The 21812-nt window shown below is 43.7% G+C and overlaps 2 protein-coding genes across 2 annotated transcripts in view; one reads left to right on the plus strand and one right to left on the minus strand.

The window, feature by feature from the left end:
• Window positions 1–7: 7 nt before the first annotated feature.
• On the minus strand, window positions 8–7569 carry LOC105895112 (2-iminobutanoate/2-iminopropanoate deaminase). Its single transcript, XM_012821690.3, has 6 exons — window positions 7018–7569; window positions 4857–4962; window positions 3859–3913; window positions 3701–3769; window positions 1837–1892; window positions 8–1157 (listed from the first exon to the last, which is right to left on the minus strand). The coding sequence occupies exons 1-6, from the start codon at window positions 7080–7082 to the stop codon at window positions 1095–1097; spliced, it is 414 nt and encodes a 137-aa protein (XP_012677144.2). The 5' UTR covers window positions 7083–7569; the 3' UTR covers window positions 8–1094.
• A 157-nt stretch (window positions 7570–7726) lies between these two features.
• LOC105894638 (SREBF chaperone) overlaps window positions 7727–21812 on the plus strand; it is a 30653-nt gene continuing 16567 nt past the window's right edge. The window contains exons 1-9 of the mRNA XM_031576396.2: window positions 7727–8023; window positions 11815–12016; window positions 15733–15853; window positions 16344–16501; window positions 16728–16948; window positions 17641–17746; window positions 18109–18281; window positions 20485–20611; window positions 21609–21721. Coding sequence (XP_031432256.1) covers window positions 11895–12016; window positions 15733–15853; window positions 16344–16501; window positions 16728–16948; window positions 17641–17746; window positions 18109–18281; window positions 20485–20611; window positions 21609–21721 — 1141 coding nt within the window. The 5' untranslated portion in view covers window positions 7727–8023; window positions 11815–11894. The remainder of the gene's footprint in view (window positions 8024–11814; window positions 12017–15732; window positions 15854–16343; window positions 16502–16727; window positions 16949–17640; window positions 17747–18108; window positions 18282–20484; window positions 20612–21608; window positions 21722–21812) is intronic.

Raw genomic sequence — 21812 nt, forward strand, 5'->3', positions numbered from 1 at the left:
ACTCCAGTGATTTTTATACATTTGTATTGATATTCAAAAATAGAACATTTTCCCACATAGTCCAAATGCTTTAGTCCTGGGTAGAGTAAAGTAAATCTAAGTTTAATCAAGTAAACAAATACAGATATGACAGTTGATTACTTTACAACAAGTAGTATTCTGTGATTTGAATGAGAATGTGAGCAGTTCTGTTGTAAGCTAAACCAGGGGCCTTTCTCAAACCGGACTCTCCCAACTCCCACTCTGTCACGAAGTGTAGTCCGTTTGTTGCCACACTCGCGGATACAGAGGGCACTCTTAATGAAGGGGAAGGGTGTAATACAGCATCCAACTTTGGGGTGCCCTCAATGAAAAAAGGAAACTGATGTCAGAGTTGTTTTCATTGAAATATAAAAAACACCATAAAATATACTCCTTTCATTGCATGTGTGGAGCTGCATTTCATGTTTTATTTACATTAACGCTGTAATATGTAGACCCAAACATGTATTATGAAGATCTACTTCTATTTGATCCTCAGTGTTTCTGTTTTTCCTGCCAGTTTCAGTTTCACTGTGTCCTGTAATATGTTCTATGATATGTTCTTTAATTAACAAATACTACCAGAAATACAACTGACGGGTAGATGGCACTTAATATGACGGACCCCTCAAAGTGAATGTGCAAACGGAGTGGAAGTGGGTAGGGAGAGGGTGTGTAGAGGGTGGTTTTAGAAAGGCCCTAAGACACCAGTGAGCCACGATTACAGCGAGGAGCCGCAGGTACTGTGAGGCACGAGCCTCCATTCAGCACAATACTGAAATATGAAGCGGAGGAAAACAAAACAGGCAGCTGTTATCAGGAGAGTGGCCCCAAACGCTGCTCATTAAGAGTTAATGAGGGGAGTGAAAGCAGCCGGGTGATCAAGCCCAGATCCTAGTGGCGTCCTGGAAGGCCCCACATGGTCTAATCAAAACCCACAACTCTAATCCCTTTATGATTAGAACATAATTAATCTATATTTAAATGGAGGAAATAGAATATCCAAGCTTCAGGACACGTTTGGAGATGTGGATTTCTGTCCAGTTGAAGAGCTGAAGAGTCTGTGAGGTTTCTCAGGCAGATGCATCAGTGATGGGGCCAAGGACGGCTACTGCTTCGATCTCAACTAGTCCACCCTGTCGAGAAAGGAGAGTCAGCCTCCCACGCAAACAATAGCAGTTTATATAGATTCTTTACATTTGTGGCTATTGTAGCGTGCTGGAGGTGGGCTAACAGAACTTCTGGACGTGGCCTCCCAGCATGCAGCGGGTGTTGAGTTGTTTGTGCTGTAGGGTCAGGTTGTGTATCCCTTGTGTATCCCTTTGTGTCTAGTCAACTGTAATTGCTAATCAGTTCATCTGTGTGTTATGTTCATTTTATGTTATCTATCTATTGTTAACGTGCCTGTCAGTGTGAATGGCGACATCCCTCCAGTTGTACCATTAAAATATGTGTAATACCAGCTTAGCATGTATCACAATAACTCTAAAACAATGCTGCTGACTCATCTCTTCAGAAGAACCCATAGACACTACACTATGAAGCTATGATTGCCCACAAATGCAGAATTTGAATTCTACATAACCCGGTCTACATAACACCAGTGAACTCCATGAACCCCATACCTACAGTGGGTAATTGGATATGCTGCATACAGGCAGTACAGGGCAACATATTCAAATGAATTAGGTACTGAATGACAAATTCATTATTAAATCCTGACATTCTGAGGAGTTGAAGCAAATGATGAAGGTTTTATATTCAGTTAAAAAAATCCTGAGACCTGACACACCACATAGCCAGTGGAGTACTCACTCTGGGAAGGGCTGCAACCTGGTAGGCCGCTCTAGCAGGGAAGTTTGTCTGGAAGACTGAAAAAAAAAACAAGACCATGGTTAGTTTGATCTGTTAGAGCTGACAGGCACTCTGTCTTTTGCTCAGGTTTTGACAGTGACATTCAGAGAATACAATAGAAATGTCAAAATCAAAAAACAGGCACGGACTCCTCCTAGAACAGGTTTTTGGATGCAGTAAGACCAGTCAGAGATGAGAGCAAACAACCCCTGAGGCCATGGGTGTCATTCGGCCTGAATGATGCAACAGCCCCGGATGTTTTATGAATAGCCCCAGATTTTTTTTCTTTTAACAAAAACAAGAAGAATAAAACAATAGCCCTGGATCTACCATTTATCAGGCATTAAAGCTCTCGAAAATAATGATATCGTCAAAAGCTCAGGTACGTTTTGGGTCATCTGCGTGTCATTCAAGCAGCAGATCTTCACAGTACTTGGCATGAGCGCATTTAGTGTGAGCACGAGAGAGAGAGAGCGCACCGGTAACCAGTGGTTGAAGGCTTGAAGGCTCTGATATAGTAAGTAGCTTTTGCAAAAGAAAACGGATGAAGGCAACGAGGTGCAGGCCAGGCTAGAGCTGGAGGAAGAGTTATCTCTTGATGCTGACCCTTTGAGCTAGGGTCAAAGGGAATTCAATGATAAGAACCATTCAGACTCTTTACTCAACTCAACTTTAATTGAGTTTAATTCAAGTTTAAAATCAATATCTAGACAGCACCTATCTAAATCTTGATTTATTGAACAAAGACTGATGCTGTTTGAAGTATGATGTTCACATGACAGGTTATCTATGTGTAACCTATGGCAGGCCTGCAGTGTCTTGTTCGGGCCCGGGGACAAGATGATCTCCAAAGACCTCCAATCACACTGCATGTTCCATCTGCGCACGGCAAAACAGCTCTCCTCTCCCACATGCTAACTAATCATAGACCTTCGCATGGGCCCCTCTGGGCCTTGGGCCGGGCTCATCGGTACCCTTTGACCCCCTCACTCCCCAATGGCAGGCCTGCCAATGGAGATGTCCATGCCCCTAGCATAGAAGTGTTTTCATGTAAATAAGCAGTGTAGTATAGTGGATGGGGTACTGTTCATGTCTCAAATTGAGTGAATATGGTGCGTATAGCTGCCAGAATTGAAAACATTCAGCGGGGGAGGATGCCCCTGGACCCTCCTACAGGCCTGGGCTCAGCCCTGAATGTCTTCAACACCCCTGCTGGAGGCTATGTGTACATGTGCTCGACTAATTGTTTCTGGAAGCTTGGCCAGTATGTTCACAGATCGTTTGCACAGGGAGCACCTTCAAACCCATGAGGTTAGTCAATAACTGCTAAATATCCAATCGAACTCTAAGGTTATGAATCATTTAAGATAACTGGTATTTTATTATACATGAGGTGGCCATTGTTTATGTTAATCCTTACTGTAAGTAATTACCCGTTATTACTTGGTTACGTACGTAAAATGTACATGAGGTAAACGGTAACGGTCTAGTAGCACTATAAGGAATTTTACAGCCATAATGTCAGAGTGAAGATAATCAGAGTGGAACCTGTTGAAGCCCAGCCTGCAATTTGTGTATATTTGGATCCACAGAAGTGCCACATGACTCCCTGGGCCCACGCCTCTTTTCCCAACAGATTCTGAATACGAAGAGGACTGACTGCCACCTAGTGACAATTTGTAAAACTTCAAATGATGAAAACAAGACTGGTGACAAATTGGCGTTTTGGTTCCACAAGTCATCTGAAGATGATGAAATTGAGATGTGGATGGTGAAAATCTGGTCTGTCTGATATCATGGTGTACTTATACTGTATTGTACTTACATTGTTTGTAGACTTCATTAACATTGTTGAAGTCATTCATGTCTGCCAGAAGAACTGTGGTTTTCACAACTGAAAGAATGGCAAAATTATAATTCAAATTGTTTTCTTACATTACTATAATTAGTTCATTGTAAGCTGTTTTCAGCATTTACTCTTACCATTTTCATATCCACACCCAGCCTCCTTCAGAATCTCACCCATATTTACGAGAGCCTTGGGAACAAAACACACATTAGAATTACCATCAGATGTATAGAAGCTTAAACTTGTGAAGACAGTTTAAAATTCACAGTAGCTTTTCCTGCATAAACTAATTTACTTTATCACACATCTGCATCTTCTTACTAGTTGCAATATGCATGTTTTTAACATGTTCTTCACAGTATTTTACAATTCCGAAGGCAAAACACCATGCGCCAAATTTATGAAGGGTGTTTTCCTCTCAGACAGGTCTAACTGACTATCGCACGATGATCAGGTGTTCAAATTACGAAGGGTGATTATCCAAGAGGAGTTTAAATGTAAAAGTTAAGTATACACGTCAATGTGTTTTTGAGCTGTAAACTAAACAATATGATTGTACTGTGATGGAACTCATCAATGCTGGTATTATATATATATATACATTTACTGTTTAAAATCATCCAAGGCCAATGGAGATACCTGGGGGTATACTTAAGCTTTACATGACAATGGGTGTCAAATGCAGTTGTCTGGCCATTTGGCAAAATGGATGCATTGCGATCCAGTGGAAGAGTTTAGTGGTATACATTTCATAAAGCAATATAGGATTTCAAAAGAATTACAGGCATGCAGCAGGTGATTCATTTCAAACACTTGATCATCATTAGCCGATTTGGATGTGAACAGCTAAATGATCATTGCTGTTTAGCCTACAAGCTATGTTTAAGGCTTAGATGTTGACCAGAAAAACGCAGGCTAAACACCCTTCATAAATGTGGCCCCTTTCTCAATACTTCTGGAGATTCAGTTTCTGTTTCAGACATTTTCTTTGAATTTATTTCAGCAGAGAGACAGTTTGGTGTTGACATAATGCATACAATGCACTGGAGTAGCCTACCGTATCATTTTACCTAATTTTTGTATTGTTGTTCATGTAGGCTGCTATTTCATAGTGATGTGACCACAGCCTTACCTGTTTGGTCTGGGCCTGCACTCCCCCTGCTACCAGCTGGCCAGAGGTTGGATCCATCCCTAGCTGGCCAGAGATGTAAATGGTGCGATCTACCACCACACCCTGGCTAGAGGCAGAACCAGAACAGAGAAAAACAGAGAACACTGTGTAGTGAGACAGAATCAAGGTGATGTCTCCTCTGACCGTTTTCCTGTATGTATTTCCCACCGCAAAACAGCTCAGAAAGTTGCCGTCTCTCTCATTATGTCAACCATCTCCAATGGAAGCGTTCACATTTGTCCAGACAAGAAGAGACTCAATAATCATATTATGCATAAAATAGTCCATTGTTTACATTTTTTTTTAAATAATGTGAAATCAAAACCTATGTGCATTATTCGTGCAGTTCAACCATGTTCTGCAAAAATGTGGCATTACAGTGGAACGTTTAGCCCACTTTTGGTCCATATCGCCCAGCCTAATGTGTACTTTGATCTTGCAAAAAGGTAGGCCTACAGCCAAACTGTTTACAAATCTTGTGAGGGTTGCACATCTCCAGCTAGACAGGAAGTGTTATACTTGATTATAATCCATTACATTTTCAGTCAAATTCAGCTCAATTTTCTTCATGTTCCTCTATCTGTTCGTCCAGTGTGAAAGGTAAAGGACTGGTATTTAACAGACGCTTTTACCACTGCACCACAGTGTGTGTGCTGGAAGATAACGCTGGTGTTGATGCACAATCCAGACACTGTAAAATGGGAAATAAAGTCGATCGGATTTACATTATTCCAGCCAATCAACAAATATCCACAACTTCTCGCCACAATCGAGGACTGAACCTGTAAGGAGAGAAACCTTAAAAATGTCTCCCCCTGCAGGCTAGTAGCTACTTTTCGGCCCCGCAATGCATTCCAGATTAGGTAGGTCGAGACATTGTAACACACAAGGCTGGAAACAGGTGTGTTGACACTATTACAAAGCATATTTGAGCAAGATGCAGGACAGCTATGCAATAAGACCATACATACATCTGGTCATACTCACATTCAGGGCAGACACTGCATCTAAATTGAAACTCCTCCCCGAGTTGTCATTGGAAGAAGAAGGAAACTCCCTAACATTCGTAGCCTAGCACTTCCAGCCCCAAGGCTTTTTTTTGACTATGTTAGGTAGTCTGCCATGCCTGATATTTTTGTATATTTCACCTAACTAAAAACCATGAGGCAAAAGTGGCATTTATGATTATATTCTAGAACACCTCAGCAATAATAAAATGAGAGTAAAAGGAATGTAGTAAAAAACGTTTTTTATTAAAATGAAATCTAAAGACACTAAAATTAAATCTAGTTTTAGAGGTGCTCAGACTTTGTAAAAAAACACATTGTTAATATTTTGGAAGTTTTCTTTTTTACTCTGAGCCCTGTAAACATAGGTGTTTGATAAACTCACCTATGTGGAGCATTCAGAAAGTGTGTGTGGTTTCAATACTAATTTTAAGTAATATACAATGTAACACTTTTCTTCACTTAGACCACTATGCATATTGATGAGAAAGGTGTGAACATTCTGGGACACCTCGGTCAAGAACAATGGCCATGACGTAATGGGCCTAGAATGTCTTTGTTCCTACAGGTTTACTTGACACATCATGAGCCAATAGTGATCACTGAATTACCATCTCCTTATCATATGAATAGTTGTCATTTGCTAATGGGAGGGTCGAAACCTCACTCAGAGGCTGAAATTTGCAAGGGATTCGTAATATTGTCCTTACAAAGTGATTATTTATATTTTAGTTTCAAACTTTACATATTTTAAAAGAAAAGGGTTCAAGGTTGCTGTGGGTGTTAGTTTTATGTTTCTAGGACAAAAACTCGCAGAGATTTTTAAATATATTAATCAAAATACCAAAAAGTTCCCCACGGGGCACCTTGGGGCTTGAAGAGCTAGCGTGGCTATTCAGTTTATAGGTGCACTGAAATATGTATAATGTATATGAATATGGTCAGCAGCAATATCATAGAGCACTGCAGTAATAATTTGTCTACTTTTTCGACCGCACGCACAAAGAAAGATTTTTCAAGGTATTTGGCAAGTCGTGAGTGTGTTAATTAAATACATGATGAAAACGGCCAATTATGTTTAACATGTAACGTGTAAACGTGTAGTACACTCTTACCTGTAAGGCCCAATAGCCGCAGGAGCTTTCGCGGTGTTGATGATTCTTCTAATAATAGCAGACATATTTCACGACAATGAGCAAAACTTGCGTGCAGCCTACCCGGAATGTTTTCGGTTCAATGAATTACTTGAATTGATACGTGCATAGTGTACGTCCTGCGTGCATACCATAGATAGAGGATCTGAAAGTAACCAGCATGCATGGTGTTACGACCAGATCAGATCAGTGCTGACCATAGACGGTACTGCCATGCTCAAAGGTCCCCTCTTTAAAAAGACCCCTGAGGATCCACGGGCGCATAGACATATATACGTCTATGCACGGGCGTATGTCAGAGAATCATGAAGAACGCGCAGTTGGGATATCACATCTTCTATTAGTTATCACCCCAAAATATGAATTTAATTCGGCTCATTATTATACAGTGTGTTATGTTTAAATACCTACAGTTGTTCTTGTCCGAATGGTCTTCTATAACAAATCGATCGAATATTTTAACATGGATAAGTATTTCTTGCTTACTTTCTGGATTTGTATTCTAGCAAGACAGTTTTCTTTAGTAGCACTAACATCCATCTATGCCTTGTTAAAATTATCCCACATCATAATAAATATGGTATCATATAGGTTTATATAAGGTTTACAATTTTCAAGTTGGTTGAAGTGTCTTGGGGGGAAAAACTAAGACAAATAAAAATTCAGGCTCATCGGTAAGGCAGCCATGCCAAACGCGTAATCTTCATCAGTAACCACGTGAGTTTTGAGAGCCAATAGAACACTGGGGAACCATAGAGCAGAAGGGGACGATTTAGTGCGCTGAACTATGGATAGTGTTCTATGGTACTAGCCCGTAGTGTTACCTCTGTGTACCGCCTTGACATGATGCAGTCAGTGTAGCAATCAGCTTTTCTAATGAGCTAGCGCGGAATATACTTGATGGTGCGTCCACAATACAATACCTGGAGAAGAGTGTTTGATAAAGAGGAGGGATCAATGTATCTAGGTAAGTAACAGTTAGGTATTTAGAGACGCTGATAAATTGGTTAGCTAACGTTATACCAGTTGCTCTCAAGAAGCTAACTAGGTAGGTTCAGGCCCCTGCTAATATCATCCCCCTGAAGGTAGAGCGAAGTGCATGGGTTTACGCTCAGTTAATTAACTTAGCAGCGCTTCTAAGAGTTCTGGCTAGCTAAAGCAGGTGAAATATTTGGCGTTAAAACACACCTTTGCTACAAATGCCCCATTCGCTACTAATGACGTTAGCCAGCATGCCTCAGTAGTAACAGCAACTTGCCACTCTGATGAATAGATCCAGAGAAGAACTCGTTGTCATGTTTATTACAGATTGCAAGCTAGCTTGTTTAGCAAGCAGGGTACCTGCTGCATGTTGCCATTCAATGAACGTAGGTTACGGGAAATCTAACGCTTGTCAGAATGTGCTGAAAGATGCGAAAGTTTACCTTTCAGATGATTGACTTGCATAACTATTTACCCGGTTTGAAGGATGGGTTCTGTTCAATGTATGATCTGATGTGGAGCCAGCACCGGTCATGAACTCGCGAGCTCAAACAGAAACAGTGATGGGATTAAAATCTAACGTTGATGTTATTTACTAACGTAGGCTCCAGTTTTACATGGTAGCATTACTGCTCTCGGTTTGAGACAGATGTGAAGAACACGGCAAATGTAAATAACTAACATTATCATTCACAACTAGAAAACATATAATATTGGGCTGTATGAATATTTCTGTATGGGTTTCTTGGTGATGGTGTACTACACAGCGACGGAGTTGAAATTAGACTACTAGGCTAATTGCGCTAGCTAATATCGACGTTAAATAAACTAACATTCAACGTTGAATAAGTTGCACAGATAATGGACAAATTGCCTATCGCGGAAATATTACAGTGCATTAAGTAAGTTGTAGAAAGTTTTCAGAGATGAACGGTAGTACAGTAGTTAACGATACAGTAACGTCAGTTAAAATGCTCTCGGTGGGGTCTTATTAATGTTGCCCATTAATGTTGTTGAACACTAGCTAGCAGTTAATTTAGCAAATTACCATTAACTGTTTGGTTGGCTTGCTAATGGTAAGAGAATAGTCGCTAGCTACTTTGCATTAGTATCTAGCTAGCTTCGTTAACAGGCAGGCTTGACAGTTAACCGCTAGCCTTGTAACAGCTATGGACTAGCACAAAACACGACGAGCAGACGACAGATCCTTAATTTGCCTATTTAGCCCTTTGTCTACCGGCTCGCAAGCTTAAACGATTTAGGGTTATGTTGTTTCACTTAATTGCTGTGACATGCCAAACAAGGGCTAGTAGCTTTCTGTTGTTCACTGTTACCTTGGTATTGCATCACCATTCTACACGCTTTTGCCTGTCACTTGGTCTGTACAGAATGCACTCAAAGGCTAGTAGACATTGTTGTATATTCATACATAGACATGTTTTCTCCGATAGTCACTTACGTTGCCTTAACTTCTGAGAAATTGTAACGCAGGTTTGCTAATGATGCGCTTATTCTGTCAGCAAAAATCATACTATTGTTCAGTATGTGCTCCTAGCCGTCAGTAAATCAGGGACCTCTTTATATGACTTATTGCATTCACTGTGAAGTCCTGCCTCCATGACCAACTGACAGAACTTTCATAACGCGTTTGTGGATTGTCTAACGTTTGTGTGCCCCCTTGTATGTTGTATGTTGTCTATGCTGACACGCACATGCTCACCACGTGTATTTCGGTGCGCACTTGCGTGGGGGTTTGAAGTAACTCACAAGCATACACATGCCAGTTAGCTGACATGGTTTGTCCCAGTGTACTTGTAAGACTGACAGATTCGGCCAGTTATTATGCATTGTTCACCCCCGCAGAGGCAAAATTGGCGGGAATAGATCAATTAGATCAATGTCAAATGCATGTTGTTACGCATCTTTTCACAGGGGAGATGGGGAGAGCAGCGGTAACATTAACGTAATAACGGTTCTCTTTGGACGACCATATAATAAAAAAGCCGGCCGTGTAGTGCATGGCACATTTTCATTCTGCCTTAGGCATATTTTCCTTTTAGCTTGTTTTCTTTTCCTCTTCATCATGGCTGCTTCCTGTGTCCTCAGTCTGACCCCTCTGTACTGTGTATGACTTGTAATCTTTGCATGAAAAATCTTCCCACATTGCAGTGTAATGACTGATAAGTCTATTGCCCTCCCCCAATAATACAGTTTAAATTATGCTTTGTTCACAAGCAGACCCGATGCTTATGTTGTTGCTAATGCCAGTTCAATTGCATGTAAATAGGAGCACGTGCCTGATGGTCAAGAGACTGAATTCGCTAACCTGACACAGACTCTTGAGTTTAGGACTGCGAATAACACAAACTCAGACACCCCCACCCCACTGCAGCCTGCTGTTTGTTTAGGCGGGATGTGGAGTCTGTGCTCTCTGTGCGTCATGTTCTGTCTTTAAGCTTCTCTGATCAGGTGGCAAAAGTGGAGACTGAGGGAATGAAAGAGAGGCATTGGGAGAGAGTGGAAAGAATGAGACGGGCTGAGTGAGGGAGGGAGAGAGGGGGGGTGGGGAGTGGAAAGAGAGGAGGGATGGACCTGAGCCTCATTTGCGTGGCTGTGAGCAGCTCAATCCTGGATTAGATCACTGACTGAGACATTGAGTACCTACCAAATCAAGGCCTCTGGCATCCTTGTGTAGACTCACTATAAAGGTGCGAAACATGGGTTTTTACAAAAGAGAAAATCATAAGTCCCTTCAGACTATGTCTCCTTCGCCCCTTTCGCTCTCTGACAACACAGAGAGGAGGACGTCAGTGAGCAGTGAGCACCTTGTATCTGGAGTGGATCTTGATTTATGACGCCATTAGCAGTAACGGTGTGGTGCCACTGGTGACTGTGGTGTTCATCACTTCATCCCAGTGTTCATCACAGAAAATACTTCCTGAACCTGGTGAACAAAGTAGGCCTATGAAGTCCTTTAAACTGGATCCCTAACCAGATATTTTTCTAAACTGGTGCATTTGTATTGGAGCTTTAGCCAGTTTAGCAGTTCTGTGTGGCTGGCCGTATTTTGGAACGAGAAAGCGTTCTAAGTGTTGTCACATTGTTAGAGTTGAAAGAGTGTGTTTGTGCTGGGAGTGTGGTGATTATTTATAGACTGCCGTGTGTGCTGTAGACACTCTGGAGGTAAATTCCAAGGAGGAATATGCAGGGAGGTGATATCGCAGCCTTAGTGTGTGTGTGTGTGTGTGTGTGTGTGTGTGCGCGCGCGCACACAGAGGGGGACTGATTTAACAATTGATTGCTATAACTCGACCTAAAGAAAGATTGATAATATACTATAAATGATTTATCCTTAGAATATATATATTTTTGTTGTTGCGCTGTGTATTTTGGCTATATATATTTACTTGACCCAGGAGACTTTAACTCCCTGGCTGCTTCAGGCACTCATGGGTCCCATCTCCTGCCTACATGTGCTCTAAGTGAGTTATACAATTAGGTGGAGGAGGAGCTCGTGTCTGTGGTTGGTTTGTTGGGGTTGTTTTTCTCTTTGTTTTGCTCTTGCTGTCGTAATGATGTGGCGTTTTCCACGGCAACAACACCTAGTCTTTTTTTTTTAATGCTCTTGACCAGGGTAAACTGAAGCATTTATGTTTACAGTAAATTAAGGAAGTTAGTTTACAAACGACACTAAACACACTACTGTTACTCTTATACCCCCGGAGGATTACCCTTGTGACTGGCCATTGGCTAACTTAAACCCTGTGTTCTCCTCAGGTCCCTGAATGTTCTCCAGTGTCCCCTGCTCGGCTGCCCGCCGCGCTCCAATGGCGTCCAGCTGACCCCACCCCTGCAGGATGAAGGTGCGAGAGCGTCTTCGGGAGAGCATCTCAGCAGCCTTCTACCGGCACGGCTTGCTATGTGCCTCCTACCCCGTGCCCATCATCCTCTTCACGTCCGCTAGCATCCTCACATGCTGGTGAGTGAATGGGCTACCACTGATCTGGGTTCTGAGAGACTGTGTGTGTGTGTGTGTGTGTGTGTGTGTGTGTGTGTGTGTGTGTGTGTGTGTGTGTGTGTGTGTGTGTGTGTGTGTGTGTGTGTGTGTGTGTGTGTGTGTGTGTGTGTGTGTGTGTGTGTGTGTGTGTGTGTGTGTGTGTGTGAGATAGAGGAGGGTTTGGTGGGGGCATTGGGGTGTTTGTGCCATTCTCTGCCCAGTATGGGGAACATGGAGATATTTGGTTGGGCCGTTTAAACAGGCCATGTCATGCTGTATTTACATTATTCATTACATAACAGCTGTTCAGTGGAACATTTACATAGACACAGGCAGCAGTCTAAATGAGGCCATGAAGCCTGATGAGGGCATTGAATGAACATGTGAATAAACATGTGAAAGAGTGTTAATAACTCGTATATAACCTATTAAAACATGTACATGTGAATGAGTGTTATTAACTCGTATATAACCTATTAAAACATGCACATGTGAATGAGTGTTATTAACTCGTATACAACCTATTAAAACATGAACATGTGAATGAGTGTTAATAACTCGCATATAACTTATTAAAACAAAGATAAAATATTGACATGAAAACATAAATATGAACTATTATCTTCAAATAAAGCTACAGTAGGCTCTGAAATGTGTCTGTTTCCATGCTAAAAGCTTAGAGTGGTAAGTTTAGTTTGGGAGTGAAGAACAGAGTTGCCCCCATTGAACTGCAGACTCTTCTGGATTAGACGGAGCTGTGATCATGAATTGGGCAGATGTAGTCACTCTTGATTACTTCAGAGGGCCGAAGCCTGGCGTTTCAGAGCTCACCAGTGAGAAGACTGGAAAAACTGCTTTCTCAGAAGTTGACCTGGTGCCAGAGGAACTTGCGTTTTGTTAAGCTCCCGTCAGCGTTGAGTGAATCAAAAGTCCTGGAGCTTGCTGAAAGGACAGACCCTCAGGCGGAGAAAAAAAAGCTGGCTGTGAGAAAGTGTCCTGGAGAAAAGGAACCAGCATCTGCTGAGACTCTCCCAGGCTGTCAGAGCCACAAAACACGACTTTGTGGAGGTACAGTGACCTGAGTCAGCTTCCCGAAGCAGGGGAGGGGTACAGATGGGTCATGATATTCGAATAGTCATTCAATGATAAAGAATTGAATAGTTTACGTGACTCTCATCTTATCTTACAAAAAAATTCCCTTGTTTTATCAGCAAGTAAAAGGTAGCACACTAATGCCCGAAGGTGACGGTAATGCATCTAAAAGCTGTTTGCCAACAGCCATTAAAGCAACACTATGAAACAATTTGACACTTTTGAGGTATGGTTTTATAGGCAACTAGTTTTGGTACCATCCTCAAATGAATTTTGATAGCATATGGTCATGTGAAGGACAGATGAACACCTGTGTCTTTCCCACTAGCCATCCAGAATATGCCCTATGTAGTTCTGTGTTCCGGGCTGGAACACCTTGCAAAAATGGAAGAAAAGCTTTCACAGCATGACATTGCCAGCTATACTGCCAAAAGACACCAGTTAGTGTGTTGGCAAGCTTCTATCAGTGTCGACTGGGCTGTTGGTGGTGTTTGCAAGGTTTTTGCATGACTTATAGGTAGTTAGCATGCTAGTTTTGGAACAAAACTCCTTATTGCTGCTTTAAACAACGATAGAAGAATAAGAACAGCACGTTACTACCAGGCGCAGATGAAACGTGTGTCGCACTGTGAGATTAGATGCTGCTGCACAAACAGGAAAACATGCAAAGCCAAAGACCACTACAGCTGTCAAAACGTTCTGTGTGGAACTCCTTCAAAAAAAATGAAAGGAAACGAAGTGCAGTGCAAATTCTGACAGATAAAGCAGGATTGTGTGTGTTCATGCCCGTCAAGTTAACATGACTGAAATCCGCGAGGTTAGTGATTCGAACACACACACACACACACACACACACACACACAAAGTCAGCATGTGAAAGTATATTGTTACATTTGCACGGCGTTTGGTAAACAGGTCCATGTTCACCCCATAGAGATGAGAATTTGTACAATGATAAACACTGACCCAATGAATATTGAAGTATCGTTGACTAGTAGGCTATAACTGCTAGACGTAGTGAGCCGCACAGCATGAACACGGCAGTCTTTTCTGCACAGCAGTTTATTGGACTTGTAATTGATTCAGTGTCACGTTCGTGAGTGAGTCTTCCGATTAAAACGTGAGGCTTGACTGGTATGGACTGGAATGTCGAATTATAGTGGAATGGTGGTCGAATAGTTCCCAGCGATTATCGAATAGTATTTTTGCTTAAAATGCCCATCCCTAGTGAGAGGGGACAATTTGGCAGTTTAGCCAGGCGTGCTGAGAAAGGCAGGCTCTATGCTAGAGTCGGCCTTTGCACAGGCAAATTTCAGGATTTTATTCAGCCAAGGAAGGAGAGCTTGTTTGGAGACTCCATTAATATTTAAACGCATCCTACACGCACCCTCTCACAATCAATTTTCCAATAACTCATTTGAATCTTTCAGTTAATGATTCAGAAGTGGCCATCTGATCAACTCACTCAGCAACTTTTAGTCGTCTGGTAGGCTATGTCTTTAAGATGCAGGGAAAGCTAGGTAGATCTATGAATACAGTAAATCGCACAATGACAAATGGTTGTGTTATGTAATCCTGAAATAAATGGAAAAGCCACCACCTGCCATTTCCAAAAAATTTGAAACCGCATTTTGAAAAACACCTCAGTCTGGAATGTCTGGAATCACAATGCAGTCCCATTCCAGAGCATCCCTGTAAAGACCACATGGACTCGCAGTACCCAACTGCCCCCCCCCCCCCCCCCCCCCAAAAAAAAATAAAAGCAGAGTGCAGGTGTTGGGGAATAACCGGAGGGGACAGCACAGGAGTTTAGGAGTCAATCATAAATCTTTTGTTCCACACGGCAGCAGATAAGACCCAAGTGCCAATCACTTAAATTATAATTTGAAGTCTTAAAAGAATGTGGCAGAGCTCGTCCCTTGCTCTCGGTCATGCCTTATTCACGCACTCTCCCGCCCCTTCTTTCTCAGCCCAGTGTGTGTCTCTCCCTCTCACACCTGGGGCGAGAGGAGCAGTGGTTGCCAGAGGGGCCCTGTTTCGCAAGAGCCCTTTCTCAGTAGAGAGGGCGTGGGGACAGGCAGGGTGCCGGTTGGGGCTGCTTATTTCAACATGGAGGCCATGAGAAAGTATCTGTTCATGCCCTTTTCCCCCCTCGCTACCCTCTCTGAACATAAAGATGCTTTGTAATATTTCCCTGGAAATGTACCCGTGAATGGAGCCTTGCTTCTTCTGTGTAGCTGCATCTCATCAGGGGAACTGAGGCTGTTTGTTATGAGGGAGGGAAGTTATTTGGGAAAGGCGCTGTGGTCGGCTCCTAAAACATACTTTTTCCATATGGGAGAGTGATGGTATTCTGTGAGAGTGCATGTCTCAGCCATTTAACATGACCCTCCTCTTTTTCTCATGCAGAAGGTATCTCTTGAATGAGTCATTGTTGTGTGTGTGTGTGTGTGTGTGTGTGTGTGTGTGTGTGTGTGTGTGTGTGTGTGTGTGTGTGTGTGTGTGTGTGTGTGTGTGTGTGTGTGTGTGTGTGTGTGTGAGAGTTACTGTTGAAACATGGGCATATTTCATACAATGTAACTTTCAGAAAATTCCTTCTTTGTCAGTTACCCACTGCTTAAGCTGCCACTGCCTGGCACAGGGCCGGAGAAGTTCACCACCGGCTTGAGAGACTACATCGTCCCCTCCCATGAGCCTCAGGGTGACCTCGGGGAGCGGCCAGAGTGGGTAAGAACTTTGACTCACACTTACACACACACACACACACACACACCCCTACAATCTCACACTGATGCAAGGCATGTCCACTGACACAAGTGCACTTTTGCATACATGTAGCTGAGCCCAGAATGACTTGTGCATTCATGAGTTGGTGTTCATAGACACACTCCTGAGCATGTGCACAGATATGGACTTGCTCAAATCCACCCACTCGGATTCCATCTCTCTCTTGAGTAATCTTGTGCAGACATTCCAGAGTTGGCTTAAGGTTCTACAGAGGAGTAATATTCTTACCTAAGTATCTGTGTGCTGAACAGCACTCGGAGTAAATATAGAATCTGAACTGTACGGTGTGACCTCGGTTTAGAGTATTTCCTGTTTTTTACTGTTGCTCTCAATTTCAGTTTAAAGAAAAAAATTCTCTAAGTTTCTTTAATTCCATTTCCAGAATTAGTCTTCTATTAAGTTGATCAATGCATCACCCCCCTTTCTGTAGTATCGAGGGCCTCCAGTGGCCTACATCCAGCAGGTCCTGGTGAAGGCTGCCATCTCCCCGTGGGATACCACCCTAGTGCCGGTGGACGTGTTCCGCTCCCCCCTGGGCCGGGTCTTCACCCTGCTGGAGGAGATCCGGAACCATGTGTACTCCGACAGGTGAGCTGCCCTCCTCTGCCCCATGCTGAGGGCCTGTGAGCTGTGAACAGCCATGTGTGTGTGTCAATGCTTTGATGTAACACTCGCTTTCCAGTTCCATTTGAACAAGAGGCTTTCATTTCATTCCTTGTGCTTCTTGTTGATCTTTTGTTCTGCACGGGTGCTTTCTCCTCACATCCTCTCTCTCTCCTCTCCCTGGCTTTCTCTATCCCGCTGTCCTCCATAGCTCTGGTGTCCGCAGCCTGGAGGCGCTTTGTCTGCAGGTGACTGACCTGTTGCCAGGGTTACGGCGCATGCGGGCAGTCCTGCCTGAGCACGGCTGCCTGTTGGTCTCCCCCGGCAACTACTGGCAGAACCAGCAGGATTTATTTGACTCGGACCCCGACCTCATGAAGACGGTCCAGAAGCATGAACCCAAAGGCCTCCACACCTCTGCCACTCTGAGAGGTGAGAGAGAGAGAGAGAGAGAGAGAGAGACAAAGAGACAGAGAGACAGAGAGACAGAGAGGTAGAGAGGTAGAGGAGGGTTTATGGATCATCAGGATGAATGCAAAGAATGGCCTTGGTCATCAGTCAATGGACAATATGCCAAAAGAGCAGCCAATTGCACAATGTGTGATGGTCTCGGATATTTGCCATTTTCATTGTGTATGTCTACATTTACAAATGATTTTGTGGATACTGAGGAGACAAAGTGGTGTTCTCTGGTTTCTATGGAGGAACACCCATAGGTCTACAGATACCCCTTTAATGCAGGGTATTTATCCTTCAAATATTTGCAAAAAGTATTATTCAACATTTCAGCTTTGTACAAAGAGCTTTATTTTGGCAAATTGGGTTTCAAGTGTGATCACTAAGGGAGGCTTCCAAGAGGATAAACAAAATAAAGTTTTAGCCCTTGTTCCAGCTCACAGTACAAGTGAGACCACAGCGGTCATTTTCAATAGGAAATGAGCCCTTTATCTTGGCATGGTCAGCACACATGCTGGTCAGTACACATGCTGGTCAGTACACATGCTGTTTTGGCATGGTCACTCAGTACACATGCTGTTTTGGCATGGTCACTCAGTACACATGCCGTTTGCAGTTGTAGCTCAGTGTTTGTGCAGACACTAACTGAGCTGTTGCTCTGTTCTCAGACCTGCTGTTTGGCGTACCAGGAAAGCACACGGGAGTCAATCTGGATGGCAGGAAGCGTGCGGTCACCTACACCATCACTATAGTGCTTAGTCACTACGACGCCAGGTGAGTCCAGACCAAGAGATTGTGTTTATGTATTTATGTGACTGTGTGCCAGTGGCTTCCCTGACCAGACAGCTTAAGCAGCAGGCCCATGGTTTGTTTTCGTTATGTGGGAGAGCGTGTGTATTTCCCGATTGTGATGTTGTTGGGTAATATGTACGTGTGCTTTCCTCAACCTTGCAGCTTTGTAGTGCAGATTTCTTTCCAGACTTTGTTCAGTGTGTGTATGTTCATCTTGTCTTTTGTTCACGTACATGTGTGTGTTTCCGCTGACCATTTACCATGATGCCATTTTATGTGTGTGTGTGTGTGTGTGTGTGTGTGTGTGTGTGTGTGTGTGCGCGCACGCGTTATATGTGGTGTAGGTTCCTGAGCAGTCTCCGTGCACGGCTGAAGCAGCTGCACCCCTCAGTGAACTGCAGCCTGCGTGAGGACCACCTGCTGCACGTCCACTTCAAGGAGGAGATCGGCATCGCTGAGCTCATCCCACTGGTCACCACCTACATCATCCTCTTCGCCTACATCTACTTCTCCACCCGTATGTGTCTCTTACCCTCACACACACACACACACACACACACACACACACACACACACACACACACACACACACACACACACCTTCCCTTTCCTCTTACTACATCATTACTTCATTTCCAGCACTCTTCATAACACTTCTGTCTTTACAAACATTGAGCACTTCCTGTCTTGCTTATGCCGGGTTTCCACACAGCTAAATGGCTCGTGAATTTCCCCCTTTCACTTTTCAATGTGGGAGCGATCATTTCGAAATGCCTTCACTGTCCTTGACTTATTTTATTTGACTTGAATTTATATGATTCTTTTTTTTTTTTTTTTTTTTTTACCGTTTGTCCACATTTGTTTTTTGATTGTCTTTGACATTTTCATTGTGGAGCCATATTTACAGGCCAGCTTCTGCCAGGATGGCATGTTAAAGTTCTGTGTGAAAGCATGTCTCAGCCATTTAACATATAACCCTTCTCCTTTTCCCATTTGTGTGTGTGTGTGTGTGTGTGTGTGTGTGTGTGTGTGTGTGTGTGTGTGTGCCCTTGGCCACTGAGGACACTGACGGTGATTTGATCTTTCAGGCTCTCCGCCTCCTTTCGCAGCTGCTCCATTTCACCCATGGCGATGGCTGGTCAGGTGCTGTCACCAGGTGACACAGGCCGGAAGTGAGATCGGGGGACAGGGAGAATTCTGGGGAAAATAACGAGAGAGAAAATGGTTAATAAGTTCTAAATTAGTTGTTTTGTTCAGTTGTAAAGATGTCAGGGACGATGTGATCCAGACCTTGTCAAGAGTTTGTAGGATTTTCAAGTTAAAGTAATTCTTCAACCATTTCTTTCACGCATGAATTCGCAATTAAAATACTGCTCAGACTGCTTTGCAAATATTCACGAACAACACGCAAAGATTTATTTATTGTCGCGATTCACAACGATAGGGAAAATAGCAAACCCAGCGGGAGCACCAGCAATCTCCTAGACCTTCTTCAATGCCTCATTCTTTTTTAAACCATCCTTGTAGTCGAACAACAGATGAAAGAAGAAACGGTGGTAATCCAGGCTCTAAAGACATTCGTCACATAGAGGTGGGTAGCACCATAGATTTAGAAACCTAGATAGCGTGTCCATTTAGCCATTAAGACATGAAGTTGTGTCTGACAGTCACTGTAATGGCCCTCTGCACCTCCTGCAGACTCTGTAGTGGCCATGCATAGGCTGCAGGCAGCAGCAGGGAGGAGAACAGATCCAGGTGGAGGGGTGGGATACATGGACACCTGCAGCTCAGCTCCTCTCTCATATCCTACACATCCGTCTAAGAAATGACCTCTTTATTGAGAAATGTAGTTTTGTTGTCCGTTTCCCTTCTTTTATGTTGCGGTCCCACAAACCGGCCATACCCGTCACCAAGTCAGATACCATGAATCAAGGTCCTTCTCTCTACCTTAGAAGTTCTCTGTGGCCTAAAGCAAATGTTGGCCCTCACCGATTGAAGATACTCTCCACATCTCTGCTGTATTCCTGTTCTGCCTGCTCTCCCTCTGGGCTAGTGTAATCAGTCAAACTGTGGCTATTCCACTTTGTTGCCAACTGCCTTCAGAGCAAGGCCGAGGCCTGGCAGGAGATCTCCGGCTATGATTAGAGAAGGTCAGCCACAGGTTTTTTGACTGAGCCGCAGCCAAGGCTGTTCCAGTCTGGCTGAAGGATAATCCTCCCTGAACGGTACATTCAGCTTTCAGCCCGCAAGAATTCACTCTGATAAGGTATGAGGCTTGCCGGTGCCGCAGACGCCTCTGCCTCTCCTCAGTGCCAGCATTGTCTCACACACAGATCCTCGCCATCACCCACATACAGGCGTGCTTTCAGAGGGTGGATTTGTTTACTGTGTCTGTGTGGAAGGAGGGGGTGTGTGTGTGTGTTGGTCTCTGTGTGTGTGTGTGTGTGTCGGGGGGTGTGTGTGTGTGTGTGTGTGTGTGTGTGTGTGTGTGTGTGTGTGTGTGTTGCATAGTTCCTGGAATTACCTCTTAGGAGCATTCTGCTCGAGATTTTTCTAATCTTCAAGTCTCTTTCTCTCTCTCTCTCTCACACAGATGCACATGCTCACACACTTTCTGATAACTCTGTCTTACACATGTTCTCAAACCCACACTAACATTTCTCTCTTTCTGTGTCTTTCCTTCTGTTTCCCCCTCCCTTCCTCTCTCTGTGTCCTCTTAGGTAAGATTGACATGGTGAAATCCAAATGGGGTCTGGCCCTGGCTGCCGTGGTAACCGTGCTCAGCTCTCTTCTAATGTCAGTGGGCCTCTGCACCCTCTTTGGCCTGACGCCCACCCTGAACGGAGGGTGAGCTACACACATGTGCACACGCACATGCACACACACATGCAGCGCATACAGATCGCACACACTTGCACTCCCCCAGCTATGTGCACATGCCCTCTGCACAGTCAAACACACACACACACACACACACACACACACACACACACACACACGCGCTTGTGTCATGTTGACTCACACAACCTCACACACACATACATATCTGCTCATTGATTCCCTTCCAGACAGTGTAACGGTTAAAGTCAAGAGCAGGTTAATGTCCAACTAGCTGTGGTGAAGGGGGCGTTTTGATGAATTGCTATTGGTTGTGGGGGAGGTGTAAGGGGGATTTTCTGTGTAGGGACAGTTTCTGGTGGGTGGAGAATCATCGTTTCTAGGCCAATCAGAGGAAACATCTGTGGTTGCTGTCAAAGTGGTGTGAGCTCACACCATGCACACGCTATTCTCCCCGATCAACGGGTTCTCCCCGACACTGTACAGAGCACACACACAGACCTGGAGACCTGGAGACGCATTCTGTACCCACATTTCATACATAGAGGTGTCCTTCAAGGAGGTCATACATCAGTATGCCTGAGGGCCCTGTATTATGTAGCCCTCCTTGTGTGTGTGGGGGTCACTTCTGGCATGTTTATGGCCTAGTCCAGTTACACACTCCACTCTTCCCCCACGTACCTTCAACCTCCCCATGCACACGCGGTCACCTTTAGCACTGGCCTAGTCCAGTTACACACTGAACTTTCACCTACATACTTCATCCGGAGTGTATCTATCTCTGTGGCTGCACTCCTCTGTGGGCCATTTGAAACCTGCATGAATATTCTGGCCCCATTTCAGTTGAGAAACGGGGGTGCATAAATACACTGTGTTTAAGTCTGATGTCATAATTATTATCTGTTATTGGCTCTTCTTTGGTCTTAAACCTGTTCTGGATCTATATCCGTTAGTGTGAGATCATTCACATAATTTTTGAGTGTGTGTATGTCTTTCATCGTTCCAGAGAGATCTTTCCATATCTGGTGGTGGTCATTGGGTTGGAGAATGTGCTGGTCCTCACGAAGTCTGTGGTGTCGACCCCTGTTGATCTGGAGGTGAAACTACGCATTGCCCAAGGTGAGATTAGAAGATACAATTGACATATATTTGCTGAGAAAATAAAGAATAAAGTAAATGCGGTTTGATTGAGCTTTATCAATATATGCTG

Source organism: Clupea harengus, chromosome 11 (assembly GCF_900700415.2).
Source record: "Clupea harengus chromosome 11, Ch_v2.0.2, whole genome shotgun sequence".
NCBI lineage: Eukaryota > Metazoa > Chordata > Actinopteri > Clupeiformes > Clupeidae > Clupea > Clupea harengus.